The sequence below is a fragment of the Eucyclogobius newberryi genome, unplaced genomic scaffold (genome assembly GCF_026437365.1).
Source record: "Eucyclogobius newberryi isolate DKJ021-1_F unplaced genomic scaffold, fEucNew1.0.hap1 SCAF_7, whole genome shotgun sequence".
Lineage (NCBI taxonomy): Eukaryota > Metazoa > Chordata > Actinopteri > Gobiiformes > Gobiidae > Eucyclogobius > Eucyclogobius newberryi.
The window spans coordinates 8,511,804-8,533,978 of record NW_027316389.1 but is presented as its reverse complement, the minus strand read 5'-3'; the positions used below and the strand labels follow the sequence as shown (position 1 = coordinate 8,533,978).

The window sequence follows — 22,175 nt, the reverse complement described above, 5'->3', positions numbered from 1 at the left end:
GACCGTGTTTCTTTCAGCATCAGACACAAGAATGTCCTTTCCACCCAGACGTTTAGTTCCAATCGCCTTCCGTTGCTGAGCCGCGTCCTTGCACACGACCAGCAGCGAGCCAGGGGAACAGGCGGAGGAACAGGCGGGGGAACAGGCGGGGGAACAGGCGGGGGAACAGGCGGGGGAACAGGCGGGGGAACAGGCGGGGGAACAGGCGGGGGAACAGGCGGAGGAACAGGCGGGGGAACAGGCGGGGGAACAGGCGGAGGAACAGGCGGGGGAACAGGCGGGGGAACAGGCGGGGGAACAGGCGGGGGAACAGGCGGGGGAACAGGCGGAGGAACAGGCGGAGGAACAGGCGGGGGAACAGGCGGAGGAACAGACGTGTGGATTGGACTTCATCAAACCAGCGACGACGCCCTGGACACAAACAAGAAATGGCCTCAGCCCGAGGTCCAGTACCATGAAGCTGAAGCTGAGTGGGGGTCAGGGCAACCTAATAATTATACAGGAGAAACACCTGAAAACTGTGTGATAATTCAGACCAATGACAGATGAGCTGATGGATCATGTGATTGGACATATTATCATTTCATCTGCTACAACGGTGAGGACAGTTTTTACTTTTATTACACTTAAAAATCAAAGACATCTTATTGTAAATCCTTGATTCCTTTGATATTTCACTATTGTGTTGTCTGTTTGTACATGTTTATATTATACATATATATCGACTGTAGAGATGGGACACACGGGTGTGTCTCGTATCAGGAAATGAAAGTTAGGACAATATTTGCAGTAAAATCTTCTGTATTATTTCTAATCAATTGTCTTGTTTTACAGAGTCCTCCAGCTCCACTGTCGTGATCGAGGAGCAAAGAACCTGTTTAGAGGCTCAGCAGTTCTGCAGAGAACACCACACTGACCTGATGAGTGGACTGGACCGGCAAAGACAGTTCCAAGACAAATATTCAGACCGTTCTTTCGAGACTACCACACAGACTGAAGACCCTCCCACAGACTGACGACCCTTCCACACAGACTGAAGACCCTCCCACACAGACTGAAGACCCTCCCACACAGACTGAAGACCCTCCTACAGACTGACGACCCTCCCACAGACTGACGACCCTCCCACAGACTGACGACCCTCCCACAGACGGAAGACCCTCCCACAGACTGACGACCCTCCCACACAGACTGAAGACCCTCCCACAGACTGACAACCCTCCCACACAGACTGAAGACCCTCCCACAGACTGACGACCCTCCCACACAGACTGAAGACCCTCCCACACAGACTGAAGACCCTCCCACACAGACTGACGACCCTCCCACAGACGGAAGACCCTCCCACAGACTGACGACCCTCCCACAGACGGAAGACCCTCCCACAGACTGACGACCCTCCCACAGACTGAAGACCCTCCCACAGACTGACGACCCTCCCACAGACGGAAGACCCTCCCACAGACTGACGACCCTCCCACAGACTGAAGACCCTCCCACAGACTGACGACCCTTCCACGCAGACTGAAGACCCTCCCACAGACTGAAGACCCTCCCACACAGACTGAAGACCCTCCCACACAGACTGAAGACCCTCCCACAGACTGAAGACCCTCCCACACAGACTGAAGACCCTCCCACAGACTGAAGACCCTCCCACACAGACTGAAGACCCTCCCACAGACTGAAGACCCTCCCACGTGGGGGTGGTCTCCTGTCCTCGCCCAGTCTCGTAGATGCACGGCTACCAAGCGGCGACATCAGTGGACATATTAAAGCCTATAGAATGAAGCCTGAAGAATAAAGCTGTACGGTGGAAGCACCGAACGTCAAAGAAGGAGAGGAAGATGAAGAAGAGTCTCCCTGGAATAAAGCCGGTCACAAAGACATATCATGACCTCATGGGCTTTGTAACACCAAAGCAATGGAAGGAGTACTTTTACGGACTACGACAGAGTCTGAGGACTACGACAAAGTCTGAGGAATAAAGTCTGGCGGTAATGCAACACTTGGATGCCAACCGCCATAAAACAACAACAACAACGACCCTCCCACGCAGACTGAAGACCCTCCCACACAGACTGAAGACCCTCCCACAGACTGAAGACCCTCCCACACAGACTGAAGACCCTCCCACAGACTGAAGACCCTCCCACGCAGACTGAAGACCCTCCCACAGACTGAAGACCCTCCCACACAGACTGATGAAGCGTTACCTACTTTTTTAAACTCTTTATTATTGCAGGTTTGAAGACAGGCGTGAAGACTCTGAAGAAGACTGGTGAAAATAAGTCTGTCCTCAGCTGTAGATCTCAACTCACTCGATCCTGAAATCCTCAAACAGGAAGTACGTGTAGTTCTTTGTAGTTGTGTATTATTATATTTATGCAGAGCAATGGAATGGAACACATCCAGGAGCTTTAACGTTTGAGAGACTGAAACGTGAAGTGCTAAACTAGCACAAGAATCCAGAACATGTTTGTAGCTAACGCCATAGATGGTGATTTTGATCTGAGTTTGATTCACTGCAGCTTTGTTCAAGTCGTTCATAGAATCCTCTTCAGGGTTTTCTTTCTGCGCATCACAAAAGCCACTGGTTTAAAATCGTGCACAAATGAATCAATCTGTGTGTTTTCCTTTATCGTCTTTAGTTCCAGTGTCTGTGTTTATTCTTCTCGTTTCTCAGTCTCAGAAGAATGAACTTCTCTCCTTTTTCTTCAGCTGGAGGAGAAGTTCAAAGAAAAGGGACACAACGTCAAACTGAGCTGGAAAAGAGGAAAAGACGGAAAGGTTTTCCAAAAGAAAAAGGACGAGCTGTGAGGATGACAAAGATTAATACCATAAACACATTTTCATTGCCATTGTTGGTGACCAGAACACAACTAACACCATGGCAACTGTGCTATCGTAGTACTATCCACAACCTGGGTTATGTAGTATACATGTAGCATGGCAGTATAGCAGTATAGTATAGAGCAGTATAGTATAGAGCAGGGGTGTCCAAACTTTTTTTCCACCAAGGGCCGCATTTTGAATCGTATCCGGGGCAGAGGGCCACAAATAACTTGACAGTGTCAAATTTGTTGAATGACAAAATGAATCATTCGAAATTTTGCATTTGACGTAATTGCGATGAGCCTCCACACCTTTAATCAGACCTAGAACATTAATATTAGGTTGGTATAACATCAATATGCCTGAATTTTCCCAATTTCACAGTAAAAAGTACTAGTTTTTGTTGTTTGGGCCGACATAGCAGGAAGCTGGAGGGCCAAAAAAAAGTGCCGCATTTGGCCCCCGGGCCCTAGTTTGGACATGCCTGGTATAGAGTTTCTTTCTCCTTGTATACAGTATGTGTGTGTGATGAATTCAATAACTTCGATAACTGTGTCCAATAACACAATGATAGTGTTTTTTCTTTTATCATTTGACGTCTTGAGATTTCACAAAACAAAAGTCAAGATCCAGGTTTATCCTTTGTAACACAATGTGTGTCGTTTTACTCAGAAATGCAGAGCACGTTTGCAGATAAAAGTCCTCTGCATCCTTTTGTTCATGCCTTATGGATTCCAGCGTGCTCATGTCATTAGTACATTCAGAAAAAGGGGCGTGGCCGATGGGCTTCCAAACAGCAGTGTAAGTTTGGCTCTGGTCAGCTGTCTGAAGCGGAGCAGGACAGGGCCTGGTCAGTACTTGGAGGGCAGACCGCGGTAACACCAGACGCCACAGTGGGGCGCTAGAGGAAATGTCGTTGTGTCCTTAGGCAAGACACTTCACTCACACTGTCTGATAAAGCTCTTTGAAGCCTTTTGTAGATGTTGTGTGCTCTTTTGTTTGCTCTGTGTGAGGTGAAGTGAGGTTTGGAAGCCATCGGCCACGCCCCTTTTTCTGAACGTACGTAATGACATGAGCACGCTGGAATCCATAAGGCATGAACAAAAGGATGCAGAGGACTTTTATCTGCAAACGTGCTCTGCATTTCAGAGTAAAACGACACACTGTGTTACGAAGGATAAACGTGCCCGTTTGACCCTCGAATCGATCCCTCGATCTTTTTGTTCTTCTGACTTGGTTTAGACTTGGATTTGTTTGAAAAATGTAAGATTCTTAACATAAACTCTAATAAAGTGTGTTCTAAAGCCAACATGATGGTGTTATTTTTCATTGAAATGCCTCACTGTCTTTCAAACACAGACAAATGTCAAACTTTTAACATTTCACAACTCTGTATAAATATGAAAATACACTTATTGTCACAGCCCTCCCCTGCCTGTTGTGGGAGGCTCCCCATGGCAGGCAGGGGCGGGGCCGCCTGATCGGTGGCACCTGAGTCAGATCAATTGTTTGTGCTTGGACTCACTTCGCTCTGCTCTCTTCCCCAGGTAATCCCGTTTGGTTTCTGTCTTCAACTTTGGTTCCAGTCACATTACACTTTGTACTTCTGTTTGTTATGGCATTCTTTATTATGTTTATTTGTTAAAATAAATCATCTTAAATGGCCCGAGCGTTTGTAGCCATTTTTCCCACCCTTTTGTTTGTGTTGTAGCATTGCTGTTGAGCCAGGCTTGTTACACCTATATTTTTAGGAGCTTATTGGTTTGGGTTAGGGTTAGGGTTAGGGTCATCCCTTGTTGGGTAATGGGAGGTTTTGTCAATAGGAGTTTTTGTTTATAGGAGATCTTCTACTGAGAGTGTTTTTCAAACTTCCTATAAGTGATCTGTTCTTTTCTTCTGTATCTACCTCTGTATCTTCCTGCGTTGCATCAATTAAATTTCCCCATGTGGGACAATAAAGGAATGTCTTATCTTATCTTATTGGCAATTATAATAAAAGGCTAAACAGAAAACATGTTGGGGAATTCATCCATCCATCCATCCATCCATTTTCTACCGCTTGTTCCCTTTCATTCACTTGATCATTTTCTTTACGTTTCATGTGATGTGAACATTGTGGGGAGGGAATCTAACTGGAGGCACTGCTCTGTCTGGGACTGTGACTCAAGTTAGACACAATCTGACCATAAAGAACTGACTCAGCTGGAACTGTACATGTCACAGGTTTGGGCTTTAGTGGGAAGAGCACGGCCTGATGGAACCGATAAAAACATACATGGAAGTTAAGAATAAATCTACAATTTATCTGGGCCAAAGCGACTTGGGGTTATGGTGACGAGCCGTGTGCACGCGCTCGCTTCACTGCGGCAGAAACTAGCATTAAAAATATCATTTGACTCACAAAATCCCAGAAAATACGAACAACAAATGAATGGACAATGAAGACACAAGGGAAAGCTACGGGAAAATAATTATGTGTAAAAACAGCCCTAGTGCTATTTCCGTAGTCACATCACACAGATGGGGAAACAAAATGAGAGTCAGGCTGCACGATCGGAACAATTTGATTCTTATTCCATGTGAAAAGATACTTTTCTGACATATGTCAAATAGACTTTTGTGACATTTGAACCATGTTATTGCTGAATTAATATGGCATCACAAACTGATCGACTGAATTGCCAAAATATTGTCAACATTGCTGTTTGTCATAGTTTATTATGCGCTTTAAAGCATTTCATATGGTATGGTAAATAAACATGATCGAATCAGAGTTACCTTGACGTGTTTGGGCTGCCATCTTCAGAAGCGTCACCGGTCTCGGTGGCGACGTGTCACTCTTCACATAATGTAATATTTTGTTGTGAGTTGGTAATTGCTATGGCAACAGTGCTAGATTTTCATCGCTCTGAAACCAATAGAAAGGCCACACGTCACCACGCTCCATAGGCCAGTGATATTCAACACAAATATGATAAAATATAGTGAGTTCTGGGGTCTAGATCCGGTTTAACCTTTGTGAATGTTGGTTATTTTTGTTTACGTTTGGTTATTACATGACAAAGTACAATAATACAATAATATGGTTACCTCATCAATATTTTACGTAATTAATTCTGATTCGATTCGTGCATGTTGGAGAAATGCATTGCACAGAAAATTTCCGTTTTCACTTACCCCCTATCCCCGCCCACAGATGACCAGGCTCACCATTTGCGGAGTTTTCTTTTGCATATTTGCAGCTGGGTCTATCGTATTTTAAATATCATAAAACCCAGAATAAACCCACAAAACGACATTTCTTTTGATCCTTTATCCAAATGCAATTCAGAAATATACCGTATTTTCCAAACTATAAGTTGCACCTTTTTTCATAGTTTTGGCCGGGAGCGACTTATATGTGATATTATTATTTTCACACTGACCACCACAAGAGGGCGCTCTAGGCTCTAAGCGACGCAGAAGAAGGTCCTGCACTTCCTCTTCCTCTGGAGTTTGTGGAGTTGTTTAGAAGTGACACAGAGGAAGAATTCAATGGATTTAGTGATTTGGGGTAAAACTGATGCTTTGGTAAACTTGTTAGCATGTTCTTTATGCTATAGTTATCTGAATAACTGTTCATATGTTACGTTAACATGCCAGACACTTACCACAGTTCTGTCTGTGCCTCATGTAGCTGAAGGTGTTAGCGTTAGCATACGTCATGTAGCTGAAGGTGTTAGCGTTAGCATACGTCATGTAGCTGAAGGTGTTAGCGTTAGCATACGTACACCTATTCACCATGTTCTCTCATCTGTTATTATTATAAACTGCATTTCAAGATGAAATGTCTGTTCTTGGTCTTGGATTTTATCAAATAAATTTCCCGCAAAAATGTGACTTATACTCCAGTGCGACTTATATATGTTTTTAACTTCTCTATTATGCATTTTTTTGGTTGGTGCGACTTATACTCCAGAAAATACGGTTTATAAATAAAAAACAACATTTAAAACACCCGTAATAACTCTCTCTGAAGCACTTTTTGGACTCGTAATGCCATGGCAGATCCATGTTTAAATTGCTTTTATTTCAAACTGCATTCACACAATACACAGTTCGGTGGCGGCACATTCACGTCATACGCTAACTAGCTTCATGCTCGTGGTCGGACGGCGGCTACGGCTCGGCGGAACCAAACGCCCAAAAAAAACTGTGATCGTAAATGAAAAGTATTGCTTTCGTCATTATTTGGCACAATAGGAAACGTGTGGTGACGGTTATTGTTGGTTTGCGACAGGTGCGATTCGGACAAATCGGTCACGGCAAAAAAATAAAGGAAAAATAAGTCATATTGAGGCTGATGCAGTTAGTAAATACTGTACACAATTCACATTCAAATGAGGTTGACCGCACCATCGCACGCAATACAGCCATCGAAAGTCACCTCCACGGTAAAAATGAGCATGTCACGAGATAAAAAGGTGCGTTCGGAGGCGGCGGTTCGCAAAATGTGGCGCCGGACGAAGGTTTAGTCTCGGTTTGGACCAAGTTCAGGTGAGAAAAGCTCAAAAAACGAATAAATTCAGTTTTAAATTCGGCAACCAGACTGTAAACAAGAGCCAAAATCCACATAGGTTATGATTCGACGAACGACAATACCTTTATTTTGTCCGTTTTAACTCCCGTAAAAGTGTGAAGCGCGAAACGTCTCCGTGTTTCCCCCGCGGACCGCACGTTGAGAACCGCCGCCCGCGCCGTCCTATAAATACAACAATCTTCCACATTTATAACAAAGTGACGAGAGAACGCGCGGATCGGCCGAGAGTCGAGGTGACGGCTCGTGACATAGAAAGAGGTTAGTACAGTTCACATCACGCGTTTAAATCCCAGAGGTGGTTTTTTTATGACTTTTATTGATCAGCGACAGGTAAATATCGAGTGTGTGAGTAGAAAACGCCATGGAAACGGAGCGAGATCATTGGAACGAACGACGCTCTCTATTTACACGTGGGTTTGTTTGAAATGCGACCGTGGACACAATCGCCGGCCATAATATTAGGTACAGCTCAAGCACGTTTAAGATTTTTTATTTATTTTTTAGGATTTTTTAAGTTGTTTCCATGCTGTTTACTCATTTCTGATGCAGGAATTATGATAAAGCTAAAGAATAATACATCAGAGCTAACAGTATAGTTCTTTCTGTCTGACAATCACAGACTTTGTCCTTGTGTGAAATAAATACCGTATTTTCCGCACTATAAGGCGCACTGTCAATGAATGGTCTATTTTCGATCATTTTTCATGTATAAAGCGCAACCGGACGAAGCCAAACAAAACAGTCGGATAAGTCAGTCCGGCTTTTCCTCGTAACCTTTTAGCAGTTGCCGTGAGATATGAATGAATCCATATGAAAGGGTGCGCTGGATCATAAAGTGCAGGTGTCATTTTTGGAGAAAATTAAAGGCTTTTAAATGCACCTTATAGTCCGGAAAATACGGTAAAACACAGACCCTTTCCCAACACAGAGCAAACGTGGATCTCAATCTGTGGATCTAGTACTCAGAACTCAAGATATCTATCCTACTCTGAGCTGTGTAAGCCCTGCCCACTGGGCGGAGCCTCCTGATGACAGCCTGTCCTGTTTATCTGGCTGTTTCCTGACCATCTCCTCAAAATGCTGATGTGAATTTAACCGTTTTGAACAGCTCAGGCCAGTATTCTGTCTTTAGAAGTTATATTTATTCTCCGTAAAATGGATTAAAAAACGTGAACAAAGGCGATAGAGGTGTACCTAATAAAACGGCCGGCGAGCGCACGTTTCTTTGCTGATTTGGCCAACCCTGTAACAACAGCTGCTACAAATATTTCACCTGATAAAAGAGTAACCTGGATGTGTTTCTCAAAAGCGCACAAAGTACCACTGAACCGTTACTGTAATTGCAGGTCTCACTTCACAAAAATGAATGTAAGAAACAAAGAAATTATTAAGGAAATCCAAAAACAGCTACAAATTTGATCTGGGTATGAAAATATACCCCTTGTTTTTGTCGTTTTTTTCCTGAAAAAAGTTCTACTTGTGTTTTATTTGATTCATTTACTGGACAATAAGTTCTGGCCCGTGTTTAAGCAACATTTTTGTGGAAGATAATTTGTATTGAATTTGAAATGCTGAGGAATTTCTCACTTTTTGAAAACTTTTTACCCCGAAAAAAACCTGTTTGACTTGATTTTGAACTCCTGCAAATTTTCCACAATTTGAGGGCTTGAAAACGTGTGCGTTGAATTTTCTAACAGGTGAATTCAGTTTGAAGTTTCAAACTGAGAAAACAGCAACGTGCACGGCAAAATTCACCATCAAAATTCTGACTAAAAAAATTTTTTTCCCCGATTTTTTTTAAAGAATTAAAAATCAAAAAATTTTCACTGCATTTACAGCTCAAAATCTGCTGAAACAAATGATCTTCCATAAACTACACAAACCACAAAGTACTGCCAACTCAAGTCACAGAAAAATAGCCAAAAAAACTGAAAAAACAACTAAAAAGGGCCTTTCCCTCGGGCGTGTCTAGATGCGACGCAGCGGGTGCCACATGGACACGGGCTTCCTCAGCGTGGCCAACATCTGGTTCCAGTGCGTGATGCCGATGCCGCTCGCCTCGGGGCCGATGATCACGTGGCCCAGGTTCTCGCCCCGCCCGTCGTCCGTCGCCTCGGCAACGGTCACTCTTAGCGACAGCTCCTGAAACGACATCACACTAGGAAATTACAAACACTGGGCCAAAACTCATCTAATGTCACGATTTTTTACTAATTAAAATATCTGAGAGCGACTTTATTTTGTTGAATTAATGTTTAGAGTCAAGAAAGTTGTTTCTTTTGTGCAAATTCTACATAAACTTTGACTGGAGTGTTCCTGCTGTGATGTCACTTCCTGTCATTTTCTACAGATTTTTAAATACAGTTTCCTCCACAAATACCTGCTCGATCGGTGTAAAACTATAATTTATAAGTACAACAGCTATAAACACACCAAATAAAGTCAACATTAGAACATGATAAAAACCTGTCATACGTCACTTTAATGTTCATCTGTGTTATTATTGACATTTTCGCTCTCTGGTCACACTTTGTTCTGTGTTTTCTGATTAAGTCACCAAATCAAGCAACTTCTTCCAAGAACAAAACAGCTTCAAACAATAAGTTCAGCGTGTTCTGTCAGTGCAAATTAAGAAAAGGGGAATATTACTTTTACTACGTGCCAATTTCAACACCAAAGACATAATTGTCGTCAGTTGAAAAGGATTCAAACGCAAAATATTAATTTGTCAAGTATATTTCTGACCAAATTTTTTTTAATGTTTAACATTTGTGGCTAATAAGTTTGGTGTGTGTGTGTCTGTGTGTGTGTGTGTGTGTGTGTGTGTGTGTGTCTCTGTGTCTCTGTGTGTCTCTGTGTGTTTGTGTGTCTCTGTGTGTGTCTGTATGTGTCTGTGTGTGTTTGTGTGTGTCTGTCTGTGTGTGTGTGTGTGTGTGTGTGTGCGTGTGTGTGTTTGTGTCTGTTTGTGTCTGTCTGTGTGTGTGTGTGTGTGTGTGTCTGTTTGTGTCTGTCTGTCTGTGAGTGTGTGTGCGTGCGTGCGTGCGTGTGTGTGTGTTTGTGCGTGTGTGTGTGTGCGTGTGTGTGTCTGTCTGTGTGTGTGTGTGTGTGTGTGTTTGTGTGTGTGTGTGTGTGTCTGTCTGTGTGTGTGTGTGTGTGTGTGTTTGTGCGTGTGTGTGTGTGTGTGTGTGTGTTTGTGTGTGTGTGCGTGTGTGTCTGTCTGTGTGTCTGTGTGTGTGCGTGTTTGTGCGTGTGTGTGTGTGTGTGTGTGTGTTTGTGTGTGTGTGTGTGTGTGTGCGTGTGTGTGTGCGTGTTTGTGTCTGTGTGTGTGTGCGTGTTTGTGTGTGTGTGTGTGTCTGTGTGTGTGTGTCTGTCTGTCTGTGTATGTGTGTGTGTGTTGGACAGCACGGCGCCACCTGCAGGACGAGTGAGGGCACAGAGAAGATCATGGCCTCGTTGAAGATGGGGTTGGTGTCGTCTCTCTTGGTCGACGTCTTCTTTTTGCTGATCTTCCGTCCGTCCTGGAGCAAGTAGACTTTAACGAACGGATCTGAAAGAGACAAAACCAACCCACAATTTACAGCTATTAATTATCGATGACATTTATATTCATCAAATATGTTCCTTAATCCTTAAGATGAAACGTGGTAAATCTCGTCACGCCGTTATCAACAACTAGAGAAAAATTCTTCTTCTCCCGTTGAGTAAAAAGAAGTGCAGCATAAATGGAAAAATAAAATGAATTAACTAAAAAATTAAATAGATTGATAAATTAGATAAAATAAATACAATAAATACAGTACAATAAACATTAAGATAAATAAATATTAAGATAAATAAATATTAAGATAAATAAATATTAAGATAAATAAATAAAATAAATAAACACCGTCCAAAGACATGCATGTGTTAGGTAAGATTGGTGACTCTAAATTGGCCCTAGTGAATGAATGTGAGAGTGAACTGTCTGTAATGTCTATGTCTCTGTGTTGACCCTGTGACAAGTTGGCCACTGTCCAGGGTGTACCCCGCCTAAGGCCCGAAGTCACTGGGATAGGCTCCAGTCACCCGCGACCCCGAAAGGGAACAAGCGGTAGAAAATGGATGGATGGATGGAAATACAGAGTAAGATAAGAATTTGCCCTTAAAGGAGACATAAAACCTAAAATAAAATGAGAACGTGCCACATGAACCGTAACATCATCATTATTAACTTTAAACTTAACATCTAAGTCACAGAGAGCTGTATTTGGATTGATTCTCGTCTGTTTCACCTACCCCCGTCTCCGCCCACCTATACTTACTTACATTTGCTTATATTATTCAGTTCTGCAGTTTTGAACACAAAGTCAAAGAACCCGCTTCTAATATGAAGCCGTTTTCCATCAATATTGAGTTTTACAATGAACAAAGGCTAAAATAATAAGCTGCACGTGCTGTAGTTTCATAGTAGTAACAACAATACTTTGACACGTTTTTACCTGCTGTGTTTTTGCTGTTGGTCCAGACCAGGTTTTTGCACTTGGCAACGACCACGGTGAGGCGCTCTGCTGTCGGGAGGTAACTCAGGGAGAGCAGAATCTCCCCCACTGCGTCCACAGTCTGAGCGGAAGAGCAAAGACGGGACACGACTCTGAATCACGCCAACATCACAAACAGTCTTATTCAACACCTTCAACCACCAAATACTTTTATTCTAGTATATGTGTGCGTTAATGTGGTAGTGTTTTGCAGAATTGTCCCAGAGTAATTATATTATTTAGTAATTTAAACACTGTGCATTGTTATTACCTGAATGTGCCATACACGCCGTGATCTTACACAAGTCCACCACCAGAGGGCCACAACAACCAGACAACAACCACACAACAGCCACACAACAACCACACTAAAGACTGTGTTCAACAAAAACAACACGGGACTGGGCCAGAACTAAAACCGGGACTGAAAGAGGACTAAACCAGGTCCAAGCCAGAGCTAAACCAGGTCTTAAACCAGGTGTAAACCAGGTCCAAACCAGGGCTAAACCAGGCCTAAACCAGGCCTAAACCAGGGCTAAACCAGGTCTAAACCAGGTCTAAACCAGGTCTGAACTAGGCGTAAACCAGGTCTGAACTAGGCGTAAAAACCAGGACTAAACCAGGTCTAAACCAGGTCTGAACTAGGCGTAAACCAGGTCTAAACCAGGTCTAAACCAGGACTAAACCAGGTCTAAACCAGGTCTGAACTAGGCGTAAACCAGGTCTAAACCAGGTCTAAACCAGGACTAAACCAGGTCTAAACCAGGTCTGAACTAGGCGTAAAAACCAGGACTAAACCAGGTCTAAACCAGGTCTGAACTAGGCGTAAACCAGGTCTAAACCAGGTCTAAACCAGGACTAAACCAGGTCTAAACCAGGTCTGAACTAGGCGTAAACCAGGTCTAAACCAGGTCTAAACCAGGTCAAAACCAGGTCAAAACCAGGTCTAAACCAGATCTAAACCTGGTCTGAACCAGGTCTAAACCAGGTCCAAACCAGCTCTAAACCAGGTCTGAACCAGGTATGAACCAGGTCTAATCCAGGTCTGAACCAGGTCTGAACCAGGTCTAAACCAGGTCTAAACCAGGTCTGAACCAGGTCTGAACCAGGTCTGAACCAGGTCTGAACCAGGTCTGAACCAGGTCTGAACCAGGTCTGAACCAGGTCTGAACCAGGTATGAACCAGGTCTAAACCAGGTCTGAACCAGGTCTGAACCAGGTCTAAACCAGGTCTCACTTTGTTGACGTCCTGCAGGTAGAGCCAGGCGTTGAAGGGTCGTATGGTGAGGTCCAGGTCGGACAGTTTGAGGTCGGCGACTCCTGCGCTGATGTTCCTCTCGTCGGCGTCAATCCCAAAGGCGGCGAATCGAAGGCTGCACTCGTCCAGCGTCGACGGGTCCAGAGGCACCGAGAAACGCTCGTCGAAGATCACGGTGAACGCATTTGTCTGAACCTGAAGGAGAAACACACACGCCATGAATCAGGAATCAGAAACCAAACTACATTTACTCACTGACCGTTGACCGTTTGTACAAGGATCGGCAAAAGGATTCACAAAAGACGAGAAAAGTACTAATAATACATCTTCTGGACGTCGTGTCTCGCATACAAACACTTTCCCCGCACTTTGTTTCCCCCGTCTGGGCCGCGAGTCGGAGTTTGGATGGAAATGTGCAGCGAGAAGCGAGAAGAATGACTCTCGGAGCAGAAATAACTACATGACGTTTGTGCAGTGTATGAAATGTGAAAAGTGGAATAATAATGCTTCAGTTCATATTCTTTATTTCATTGAAAGAAAAGGTCAAAAAGTTGAAAAATAATGAAAGGGAAAACGTACTGCATTTAGTAAGTGAAGTACAAATACAAGAGCAGAAATAACGATTCAAGTAAAAGTTAAATAAAAAAAGTACCCAATTAAAATATATGATTTTTTTCATTTTTTTTAATTTCCCTGTCTTTTGCCCCTTTTGTTGTTGTTGTCGTTGTTTCTTTTTCTGTGTAATTTTTCTGTTGTTATTGTTGGTTTATATTCAGACGTTATTGTAACAAAGCATCGAGAAAGTGCTAAAATGTGTCCGTAAATGTTTAGGTCAAACGTGAAATAAAATAACCACAAAAGTACAGAAATATCACTTTACATACTCGATGTTTCTGTCTCTTTTTGAGGTAATTTTTTTACTAGTTTTATTACAGAAGATACGCTCCATATTTCTCCAAAAACGTTAAGATTTTGTCACATTTTTCAATGCAGAGAAAAGCCAATAGTGAAAGTAGTAACAAGAGCTAATGTAAAGAAGATTAAATGTTATTATTTTATGGTTGAACTTGAATCGCAATCGAGACACATTTTACAGGCACATTTTAGCACCTTCATGATGCATTGTTAGAGCACTGGCAGCTGCATTGTGGGTAAAACCTGGAAAGAGAGCGAACACGAGCGAGAGAGGGAACGATGATGTCAGCATTCTCTCGTTTCGACGGCACACACTTTCCACAGCGTTATAATGGGAAAATCACGTACGACGATATTGTGCTTTTCCAGAACCATCACGATGCACAAAAGATAAGACAAGGCAAGTTTATTTGTCGAGCACAAGTAGTACAACGTTGTGATTAAACTCAGACTAAACCAGGAATAGGACACAAGTTAAAGTCAGGACTAAACTGGGCTCAAACGAGATCAAAGACTTAAAGGGGACATATCATAGTTTTATCTCCTGCAGGTTTTCAGTTTTCATTATAACAACAAACTTAAGAGGTTTTTTTTTCAGTAGAAATGTTCCCAGTATTTCATAAAACTAAGATAAAAGTGTGATTAGTGCTTAAATGTTCTGTAACTGTTGAAGAAGAAGAAATTCTGCTCCAAAACTCGACTCAATGTTGGACTATTACTACATTTCCCTGAAACTGAACTAACGTGGAAAAATAAGTGGAAAATCTATCATTTCAACACCAGAAGCTTCCGGAAACAATATCTGAGAGGTTAAAATCTTTTTCTATGTTTTCTAAAGCATGGATAAGTAAAACGTCATTTTCAAAACCATTTTCGCTCATAAAATATATTTGCATAATCACTGTCTATTGTCTATGATGAAAAATAGAATAAATGTGTGACATTTGAGAAGCGCTGGTCAGAAAAACCTCTTGTTGTGACACAGAAGGAACAGGAAGCAGCGGAGATGCATTTCCTGGCAGACTTTGATGGAGCAGAAGGTTGTGGCAGGTGCAGCAGAAGCATGACTGTTCTGTCCCCACGGGAACCGACAAACACACTTCTGTCCCAATAAAACACTCGTTACCCAATAAAAACACTTGTGTCCCAATAAAAACACTTGTGTCCCAATAAAAACACTTGTGTCCCAATAAAAACACTTGTGTCCCAATAAAAACACTTGTGTCCCAATAAAAACACTTGTGTCCCAAAAAAAAACACTTGTGTCCCAATAAAAACACTTGTGTCCCAACAAAAACACTTGTGTCCCAATAAAAACACTTGAGTCCCAACAAAAACACTTGTGTCCCAATAAAAACACTTGTGTCCCAACAAATACACTTGTGTCCCAATAAAAACACTTGTGTCCCAACAAAAACACTTGTGTCCCAATAAAACACTCCTTACCCAATAAAAAACACTTGTGTCCCAATAAAAACACTTGTGTCCCAACAAAAACACTTGTGTCCCAATAAAAACACTTGTGTCCCAACAAAAACACTTGTGTCCCAATAAAACACTCCTTACCCAATAAAAAACACTTGTGTCCCAATAAAAACACTTGTGTCCCAACAAAAACACTTGTGTTCCAATAAAAACACTTGTGTCCCAATAAAAACACATTTGTGTCTCATCTACGAGCTGCGGCTAACGTTTGATTTGTGAAAGGCCGACACAGAGAGATGAAGCTGAAGAGAGTTTATTTACAGCTAAAAAAAAAACACAAACCTCTTCTCTTAGCACATATTATGGTGTTTTGGAGTCCGTGCATCGTCCAGAGAGCGATGACGGGCCGGGCTGAGGGGTAATCTGACCTGCCCCGGCCCGTGTGTGAACGTGGAGAGCGGGATTAGACGCCGGTGGCACCGATTGACAGCCTCGTTACTGTAAATCAGCCCCAGGACAGTTACAGCAGTAGCTTAGCATCACCGAGTCTGCAGCGAGAGGCTTTGTCCAGGCTGGAGAGTGAAACGTGAGATTAAACTCTTCAGCAAACACTTCACGACCTTCTCCTCTCTGCTGTGGTCCGTCCTAATCCTTCTCATCAGGACAGAATAATGAGTCGACTGATAATGAACATGGTACGAAGCAGACGAGCGCACGGTTTCACTGATTCTCTCTGTTGCAGACTCGCCGGGACTGCTTCAGTGAGTGACCTCTCTCGCTGTGTGAAAGAGGTTTCGCAGGTCTTTTCTTCTGCTACTGTCAGACTTTATAACAAACACTGTTAGCCCTGAACACTAGGCAATACTGATTTAACCATGTGCAATGCCGTCATATGCATGTGCAATACTGAATTAACCATGTGCAATACAGTCATATTCATGTGCAATACTGAATTAACCATGTGCAATACTGATTTAACCATGTGCAATACAGTCATATTCATGTGCAATACTGATTTAACCATGTGCAATACAGTCATATTCATGTGCAATACTGAATTAACCATGTGCAATACAGTCATATTCATGTGCAATACTGATTTAACCATGTGCAATACAGTCATATTCATGTGCAATACTGAATTAACCATGTGCAATACAGTCATATTCATGTGCAATACTGAATTAACCATGTGCAATACCGTCATATTCATGTGCAATACTGAATTAACCATGTGCAATACTGATTTAACCATGTGCAATACCGTCATATTCCTGTGCAATTCTGAATTAACCATGTGCAATAGCGTCATATTCATGTGCAATACTGAATTAACCATGTGCAATACCATCATAGTCATGTGCAATACTGAATTAATCATGTGCAATACCGTCATATTCATGTGCAATTACTGTCGTACTCACAAGCAATAAAGGCCATATTCATGTGCATACAACTGATGTAAATAAGAGTGCTTTATTTTGTTTACTTACTTACTATTAGTATTACCTGGTCTTATACTAGCTTTTTTTTTTTACTTTACTTTATTTGATTTTATTCTATTATTATTATTTTATTATTATCTTATTTTTATCTCATCTTTTTATTTTGTATGTATCTATTTTATTTTTTCCCCCTCCATTCCCTATTAAGATATGAGAGGAGTTTTGTTAATAAGAGTTTTTTGTTTTGTTCATAAGAGTTCTATTAAGAGTGTGTTTTTGAAACTTCCTATAATCTGTCCTTTCCTCCTGTTTCTACTGCAGTGCAACAATTTCCCCTTGTGTGAACATTAAAGGATTATCTTATCAAACCACGACGCTAAAGACGAAGATAGAACCGTTTCAACGAGCAAACACAGTCATTATGGGTCTATAAATACATGCGTCCTTGTTTGGGTCTAATTTCAGCCCGAGCCCAGGACGTGGTTTGTTTCTGTTCAGAATCAGAATCAGAAAAAGGTTTATTTGCCATTGTCGATGAACAAAAGACACAAACATAAGAACTTTGGTGATTCGGTGAGAAATAATAAAAACAACACATAAACCAGGGGCGTCAGACTCATTTTGGGCCACGGGCCGAACATGACGTAAAACAATACAAAATATAAGAAATAAATAGCTTTATAAAGCCTACGCTGTTTTTGAAGCAATTACTGGATCGAATAAAATAAATTACAAAACGTTTGTTCTCATAAACTGAAATGTATTAAGAAAAACAAGTGTAATTTCACCAACACTGAGCTTCAGTTTATGTGAATCACAACTTCAGAGTTCTACAGAGATAAACATTCAGTCAGAAGTATTTGAACTGAAAAATATTGTATTTGACTTCATAACAAAATAAACTTCTCAAGATCTAAAAAACCTTTTAAATGTACTAACTAACATATCCACGTCTGTGTAGTTCTCTGTAGTCGTCTGTAGTTCTCTGTAGTCGTCTGTAGTTCTCTGTAGTCGTCTGTAGTCGTCTGTAGTTCTCTGTAGTCGTCTGTAGTCGTCTGTGGTCGTCTGTAGTTCTCTGTAGTTCTCTGTAGTCGTCTGTAGTCGTCTGTAGTTCTCTGTAGTCCTCTGTAGTTCTCTGTAGTCCTCTGTAGTTCTCTGTAGTCCTCTGTAGTTCTCTGTAGTCGTCTGTAGTCGTCTGTAGTTCTCTGTAGTCGTCTGTAGTTCTCTGTAGTCGTCTGTAGTCGTCTGTAGTCCTCTGTAGTCGTCTGTAGTTCTCTGTAGTTCTCTGTAGCTCTCTGTAGTTCTCTGTAGTTCTCTGTAGTTCTCTGTAGTCGTCTGTAGTTCTCTGTAGTCGTCTGTAGTTCTCTGTAGTTCTCTGTAGCTCTCTGTAGTTCTCTGTAGTTCTCTGTAGTCGTCTGTAGTCGTCTATAGTTCTCTGTAGTCGTCTGTAGTTCTCTGTAGTTCTCTGTAGTTCTCTGTAGCTCTCTGTAGTTCTCTGTAGTCGTCTGTAGTTCTCTGTAGTTCTCTGTAGCTCTCTGTAGTTCTCTGTAGTCGTCTGTAGTTCTCTGTAGTTCTCTGTAGCTCTCTGTAGTTCTCTGTAGTCGTCTGTAGTTCTCTGTAGTTCTCTGTAGTCGTCTGTTCACCTGAACTGACTCAGGACTAAGCACAAACACACGTGGAGCGTTTAAGGAGGTGAAGTTACACCTCTGGCCTTGAAAATATAGAATAAGTGCAGGAGCCACAGTTTCCATCAAATCAAACTCTTTTGTCGAATGGAGACTGTGGCTCACATGTGCAGCAGGTGAAAGACTGAGTCCATATTCAGCAGCAGCAGCAGCAGCAGCAGCAGCAGCAGAAGCAGCAGCAGCAGCAGCAGCAGCACCAGCAGCAGCAGCAGCAGCAGCAGCAGCAGCAGCAGCACCAGCAGCAGCAGAAGCAGCAGCAGCAGCAGCAGCAGAAGCAGAAGCAGCAGAAGCAGCAGCAGCAGCAGCAGAAGCAGAAGCAGCAGAAGCAGCAGCAGCACCAGCAGCAGCAGCAGCACCAGCAGCATCATCAGCAGCATCATCAGCAGCAGCAGAAGCAGCAGCAGCAGCAGCAGCAGCAACAGCAACAGCAGCAGCAGCAGCAGCAGCAGAAGCAGCAGCAGAAGAAGCAGCAGCAGCAGCAGTAGCAGCAGCACCAGCAGCAGAAGCAGCAGCACCAGCACCAGCAGCAGCAGAACCAGCAGCACCAGAACCAGCAGCAGCAGCAGCAGCAGAAGCAGCAGCAGCAGCAGCAGCAGAAGCAGAAGCAGCAGCAGCAGCAGCAGCAGCAGCAGCAGCAGCAGAAGCAGCAGCACCAGCACCAGCAGCAGCAGAACCAGCAGCAGCAGCAGCAGCAGAAGCAGCAGCAGCAGCAGCAGAAGCAGAAGCAGCAGCAGCAGCAGCAGCAGCAGCAGCACCAGCAGCAGCAGCAGCAGCAGCAGAAGCAGCAGCAGCAGCAGCAGCAGAAGCAGCAGCAGCAGCAGCAGCACCAGCAGCAGCAGCAGCAGCAGCAGCAGCAGCAGCACCAGCACCAGCAGCAGCAGAACCAGCAGCACCAGAACCAGCAGCAGCAGCAGCAGCAGCAGCAGCAGAAGCAGAAGCAGAAGCAGAAGCAGCAGCAGCAGCAGCAGCAGCAGCAGCAGCAGCAGCAGCAGCAGCAGCAGCAGAAGCAGCAGCAGCAGCAGCAGCAGCAGCACCAGCACCAGCACCAGCAGCACCCGCAGCACCACCAGCAGCAGCAGCAGCAGCAGAAGCAGCAGCAGCAGCAGCAGCAGCAGCAGCAGCACCAGCACCAGCACCAGCAGCAGCAGCAGAAGCAGCAGCAGCAGCAGCAGCAGCAGCAGCAGCAGAAGCAGCAGCAGCAGCAGCAGCAGCAGCAGCAGCAGCAGCAGCAGCAGCACCAGCACCAGCACCAGCAGCAGCAGCAGAAGCAGCAGCAGCAGCAGCAGCAGCAGCAGCAGCAGCAGAAGCAGCAGCAGCAGCAGCAGCAGCAGCAGCACCAGCAGAAGCAGAAGCAGCAGCAGCAGCAGCAGCAGAAGCAGCAGCAGCAGCAGAAGCAGCACCAGCACCAGCACCAGCAGCAGCAGCAGAAGCAGCAGCAGCAGCAGCAGCAGCAGCAGCAGCAGAAGCAGCAGAAGCAGCAGCAGCAGCAGAAGCAGAAGCAGCAGCAGCAGCAGCAGCAGCAGCAGCAGCAGCAGAAGCAGCAGCAGCAGCAGCAGCAGCAGCAGCAGCAGCAGCAGCAGCAGCAGCAGCAGCAGCAGCAGAAGCAGCAGCAGCAGCAGCAGCAGCAGCAGCAGCAGCAGCACCAGCAGAAGCAGAAGCAGCAGCAGCAGCAGCAGCAGCAGCAGAAGCAGGAACATGGACTTTTGATGTGATTTCTGATGTGAAATGTTCATATCACATGTTTCTGCTCAAACTCAATATGAGCTGTTTTCATAGTTTAAGCTGATCTCAGTGACAAATGATGTAGAGACTCAAACGAGGTCGTAAACAACTGCACCGTGGCCGTTCTCGTCATCATGAAGGTCTGATGATAACGTAGTCTGACAATGACAGAGTCTGACAATAAAACACACCTCGCTGAAGATTCATTGACATTGGGACGCACAATGATTGAACTCTGTTGGCGCGTTTTCTGTTCTTTTTTTGATAACGCTCCAGGATGCGAACATTGATTTAAAACACATCCAATTACAAGCACAGTATCTTGTCAGAAAATCCAAGTCTATCATTTGACAAACTGACACGGAGCACATTTGACCGCTCTACTCGCTTAAGAGCCCACGCCGTCTCATCGCGGCGGAAGGTAAAGGATCTCGCAGCTGCTTCGCGTCACTCCCCGGGGACTCGCTCGGGGAAATGAAAGTGCCCGGCTGCCAAACACAGAGAGATTGGCTTGTCAGCTCTTTGACCCGCCGCAGGGACCGCGGCCTCGGTCTTAAACGGCGATGAGGCGGATCAAAATGGCCCCCGAGCGACGAGCCTTCGCGTCTCCGCTGTCTGCGCCAGAGAAGCTCCGACAATGACACCGTTTAGCACCAGGCGACATGATTTAACTGTATTGTTTCTATACATCTACTTCTGTAGTAGGCCATAGGCTGTAACTCAGAATGTGGCTAGAAAATGAATTTCGCTCCACCACATCAAGACTACTTTTCAAAAGTGGTTTTCCAATCTCAAAGATATACTTGAGCTGGGGGAAAAAGTTCTCCGCATGATTTCTGCCAGTATTTGAGAAAATAGGTGTCGAAGTTGCCAGTTTACCCAAATATGTGACAAATTGGGGTGTACACCCATCTTCATACCTTCTTATTTTTTTCATTCTTTGATTGATTACTTCAGAAATTCAGATTCTCAGAGACATTACTACTTTCTTGGAGGATGTAAAGTGGTGAGACTCTGGGTGCTTCAGTTTATGTGCAAACGTAAGTTAAAAAAAACAATTTTAACAATTTTGCATGTTATCGTTACGCACTTGAAAACTCTTACTCCACATTTAGTATTCAACTGAATGCTTCAACAATTACAAATTCTCTATTCTTGATTCATACTACACTATAAAAACATAATCTAAAAGTAGTATTTTAACCCTTTCAACACCAGTTGCCCATTTGAAGAAAGAAAACATAGGCTATTGGTAAAGGTTTTATTCTATACAACGGATATAATTTTATGTAATGTATTTTCAATATGAACAAATAATTACAATCATAAAAGCAGTATTTACAGCGTGATAAACAGGTTAATTAACATGTGTATCTTTCGAGCTAGTATAAGGCAAACTTTCTGCAGAATAGGATATACATACAAACAGAGGAATGATATAAGTATGATTGATGTCAAAATGTGTAAGTACAACACTGGTTTGATTTTTACCTTTTGAGGACAAATATATATCTTGGCAAATTGACAGTAAACAAAGATCAACCTCCTCGGATACATTTACCATGTTAGACAATGTCAATTTATCACTAGCACCTACACACCAAGCTAGTAAGTTATAAAGTTCAATTGGCACAATCTTTCTGGCAGAGGAAACATTTAGATCCTCTGATGAAGGAGGCAGATTTACATCCATCCTAGGGGCACTCTTGACCGCTTGTTTCATCCATACTAGGGGCACTCTTGACCGCTTGTTTCATCCATCCTAGGGGCACTCTTGACCGCTTGTTTCAGTGA

General features: G+C 43.5%; 1 protein-coding gene across 1 annotated transcript in view; it reads right to left on the bottom strand.

Moving 5' to 3' along the window:
• Nucleotides 1–9,242: 9,242 nt before the first annotated feature.
• syt12 (synaptotagmin XII) overlaps nucleotides 9,243–22,175 on the bottom strand; it is a 47,347-nt gene continuing 34,414 nt past the window's right edge. Inside the window, exons 6-9 of the mRNA XM_072435040.1 lie at nucleotides 13,169–13,384; nucleotides 11,893–12,013; nucleotides 10,828–10,961; nucleotides 9,243–9,556 (exon numbers count right to left, since the gene is read on the bottom strand). Coding sequence (XP_072291141.1) covers nucleotides 9,383–9,556; nucleotides 10,828–10,961; nucleotides 11,893–12,013; nucleotides 13,169–13,384 — 645 coding nt within the window. The 3' untranslated portion in view covers nucleotides 9,243–9,382. The remainder of the gene's footprint in view (nucleotides 9,557–10,827; nucleotides 10,962–11,892; nucleotides 12,014–13,168; nucleotides 13,385–22,175) is intronic.